This window comes from Suricata suricatta, chromosome 9, assembly GCF_006229205.1.
Source record: "Suricata suricatta isolate VVHF042 chromosome 9, meerkat_22Aug2017_6uvM2_HiC, whole genome shotgun sequence".
Lineage (NCBI taxonomy): Eukaryota > Metazoa > Chordata > Mammalia > Carnivora > Herpestidae > Suricata > Suricata suricatta.
The window spans coordinates 29,897,319-29,901,387 of record NC_043708.1 but is presented as its reverse complement, the minus strand read 5'-3'; the positions used below and the strand labels follow the sequence as shown (position 1 = coordinate 29,901,387).

The following is a 4,069-nucleotide window of genomic DNA, read 5'->3' as shown; positions in this document are numbered from 1 at the left end:
AGGAGAGGAGGACAGAGGATCCAACACAGGCTCCGTCTGACACCAGACAGCCTGACGCAGCGCTCACACTCACGAACCTCAAGATCCTGGCCTGAGCCAAAGTCAGATGCTTCACCAACTGGGCCTCCATCCTCTGTTTTAATGACATGCTGATCTCTTATGTCATTTAGGTTTGAGAAAGGAAAGTCCTTCACTCACTAACATTCCACCAAATGCCCTTATTCTTCCCCTGTGACTTCTCCCAGAGACCATGGGACCTTTCAGCCCAGAAATACACACTGCTGTTCCCAATTCCTCCCATGTTTCCTCCTCTCTAGGGCCCCTGTGCTAGGACACCCAGCTCCCGAGCACAGCCCCTCCCCCAAATGAGCACACCATTATTACGTAACAGCTTCCCCTGCCTCCTCCACCTGTCTGGCCTCTGCCAAGCCCCCAATCGGTCTCTGGTCTCCTCAGGACCCCACTGCTAGGAAAGCTGCTGCTTCAGGGATCCTCTTGCCTGCCCCCCACCTGACTGCACCTCCTGTGGTCACAGGCTCGCTCACTCATGGGGCCTGCCTGGGCCCAGGCCCACTTGACAGGTGATCTCTGGCTGCCTCTGTTCTGGCTCCTGTTGTCCCCGGTCTGCTGCTCCCATGCCCTCCCGCGATGGCGCTTCACTTCCTCTGAAGTTGTGATCCCCAGGAAGGTGTCCCACAGGGGCAGTGGAGCTGAGAGACAAGGCCAGCTTTCCTATAAGATCCACCTCAGAGGCCAAAGACATGTGGTTCACATGAAAGTCAAAAAGAGCTTGCTGCCCAGACATTTTCCTGTCATCACCAACAACGACCAAGGCGCCATGCAGGAGGACTACCCATTTGTCCCTCGAGACTGTTACTACTACAGCTACCTGGAAGGGGTTCCTGGGTCCATGGGCACACTGGACACCTGCTCCGGGGGCCTGCACGGCATGCTGCAGGTAGATGACTTCACTTACGAAATAAAGCCGCTGGAGGCTTCTTCCAGATTCGAGCATGTGGTTTCTATGCTTGTGTCAGAAGGAAGACCGTCAGAGTCTCGAAGGTGTAAGATTGAAGAGCAAGAAACAGATCAGGTGTATGAAGAGGCAGTCCTTTCTGGAGCTCCTAGAGCCGCCCCTGTTTATCTGTGGTGGCCACATAAGAAATACTTAAAAATCCACTACACAGTTTCTAACTCTTTATATTTGATGAGGCGTAATCTGACGCAGGCAATAGAGGGGGTGGTGATGATAAACAACGTACTACATACGATTTATAAACAGGGTCTTATAGATGTCAACGTCCGTCTTTTGTGCATATGGAATGATCGGGATGCCTATGATGTAATAAATTGGCCTAGCGCATACAGAGCTATAGAGATGTTTGGGTTGTGGAAGTTTTATGGATTTCATAAAGAAATTCCACACGATACTTCATTGCTTCTTACAGGACATAAAATCGCAGGACGGTTTTATTATGCCCACGAAAGTGGAACATGCAACCCCAACTGGGGAGCATTATTTGTCTATGTAATAGATTTCCAAATATTTTGGGGTGCAGCCATTTCAGCGCATGTATTAGGTCACAGTTTGGGCCTCCAGCATGATGGACATGGCTGCAGATGTTTTCGAAGAAGCTACTGTGTCATGACTCCTGAGCCTGGTTTAATGGACATGTTGAGCAACTGTTCTTATGCGCAACTGCATTACCGGATTTCTGGTTGGGATGGTTGTCTGAGCATACCAAATGAGCCATACAAAAATTTTCCTTATGTAGCTGCTCGTTGTGGTGACAAGGTCATAAATGAGGCTGAAGAATGTGACTGTGGCTCCTTCAAAGATTGTAAGGAGAATAAATGTTGTGAGACCAATTGTTACCTTTCCATTGGCAGTGACTGCAGTGAAGGGCCCTGCTGTGTTAACTGCAAATTTGCTCAACCTGGAAGGATTTGCAGAGACATACTTGGTATTTGTGATCTACCAGAATACTGTGATGGGAAGACCAGTAAGTGTCCAAATGACGTGTACACCCAGGATGGAACTCCGTGTTCGGCATTAGCTGTTTGTGTGAGAGGAAACTGTAGTGACCGTGATATGCAGTGTCAAGCCCTTTTTGGCTTCCAAATTAAAGATGCTTCACCAGAATGCTATAAACATTTGAATATGGTAGGTGACCGATTTGGAAACTGTGGAGTGAGGGTGGAACGAGCAGGAGGAAAACCTATTAATTGTGAAGAAGATGATGTTCTTTGTGGAATGCTGCACTGTAGTAATGTCCGTGAAATTCCTGGTGGAGGTGAGCACACCACATTCCGTCATATAACAATACCAGGCGTTAAACAAGAAAAATGCTTTGGATTCGATGCCCACCATGGGACAGATGTGCCAGAAATGGGGCTTGTAGTGGACGGTGCAACATGTGGCCCAGGAAGATACTGTTTGAAACAGAACTGTACTTTTTATGAGGACATGGGTTTTGACTGTGATGTCAGTACATGCCATTTCAGAGGAGTGTGTAACAATCACAAACACTGTCACTGTATGAGAGGCTGGAAACCGCCATTGTGCGATGAGAGAGGATTAGGTGGAAGCATAGACAGTGGTCCCCCACCTGTCAGAGAGGTAGGTTTTAGAGCCAAAATAGTCGTTAATGTAAACCAGGCAGTAACTCTAATGTTTATTCGAGCATTTGTTTTGCTGCTTACATTCATCACTGGTGGCCTTTTCCAATTAAGAGAATTTTTGATGAGTGCCAAAAAGTAAAGTATGGAAGCAACAATATTCCTGTTAGTAAATAAAACTGAAATGCACAAAATGGAGAAAATCACACTGACACCTACTTAGAACAATGAAAAATAGTCACTCTGATCATTATATAACCTTACCCTGAGATTGCCACCTTCAAATAAAACGTGCTGGCAATACAAAAGGGTCTATGGGTTTAAATTCATTGACATTTCCCGTCTGATCCCATTCTTACTAATTCCTTCAATGACAGTAGGAGCTCTTAAATTCATTAAGATTTGGATTCTAATGTTTTATACATGCCCATATAGAATCTTGTGTGCCTTGGTATGCTCTTGTTATTGGACCGTTTTCCAATTGGTTATATACTGAATTTCTGCTATTTGTTCATTTTATTGCTGCTATATTTTTTAAATAGGCTTCACACTCAGCAGGGAGCCCAATGCAGGGCTTGAACTCATGAACCTGAGATTAAGACCTGAGCTGAGATCAAGAGCTGGACTCTCAACAGACTGAGTCACCCAGGTGCCCCTAAACAAAAGCATTTCAAGTAATAGTTGGGGGATACAGTGGGAAGATGAGAAGTTTTCTGTCATAGCACAAGAGTGTCTACAGATCTACACCTGCAAAACACGTGCTCGTGGACAGTCTTAGGCTGTGACAGTTTTAAGGTCCAAATTCCATTGAGAGATGAAATGTACTTTGCTAAGATTTTATAATGATCAAAAGAAAGCACCTAAGAAAGGGCTAGAACATGTTAAACACTTAATATGTGCATTTATTCCCATTATTCTCATTATGGGTTCTGTTAAACCTGAGATATTCCAGTATAATGAGTTTGGCAGTGTATCTTTATTATAACACCATCACATGAGGAGCCAGACTTTAAGGAAAATAGCTATAAGGTTTGTGGGGGAAGAGCTGGGAGAACCATTACATTATCCATGTGTCATGACTGACAGGTCCTTTCTCCTGGGAACCCCGCAATCTCCTCAATCAACAGCCCCTCCCTCTGAAAATCATCTTTGCTCCAGGAACTGAACAAGGGTCATGACGTTTTACAGGGGCAACCATTCTGAGCCTCTGCTCTGCCAACGGTACCTTCTTCCCATCGTAGATGTTCGGCAGCACTCTCTTTGGCGATTCCTCATCTGTTTGCCACCAGAGATGCTGTGCTTCCTACCACCTCAGAAGTCCCTAGAGGTGATTCCCCTTCGCTGCCTCTCCAACCTTGACAAACTGTATGGTAATTGTGGCTCCCTAGCTTCAGCCCGTGAAGAGCAGCCACCTGGCCTCTGTTACTTCCAGGGACCTCATTACCACTAG

The 4,069-nt window shown here is 46.0% G+C and overlaps 1 protein-coding gene across 1 annotated transcript; it reads left to right on the top strand.

Moving 5' to 3' along the window:
* The first annotated feature begins 547 nt into the window (after positions 1 to 547).
* Positions 548 to 4,069, top strand: LOC115302182 (disintegrin and metalloproteinase domain-containing protein 20-like). The gene is made up of 2 exons (XM_029952178.1): positions 548 to 2,294; positions 3,861 to 4,069. Exons 1-2 carry the CDS (start codon positions 548 to 550, stop codon positions 4,067 to 4,069), a joined length of 1,956 nt encoding a protein of 651 aa, XP_029808038.1.

What these genes read in the sequence shown, in the direction of transcription:
- LOC115302182 (XM_029952178.1), top strand. Translation starts at nt 548, where the DNA reads ATGGGGCCTGCCTGGGCCCAGGCCCACTTGACAGGTGATCTCTGGCTG. An exon ending in CCGTGAAATTCCTGGTGGAG is followed by an intron (nt 2,295 to 3,860) that starts GTGAGCACACCA and finishes TTCCCATCGTAG; the next exon opens with ATGTTCGGCAGCACTCTCTT.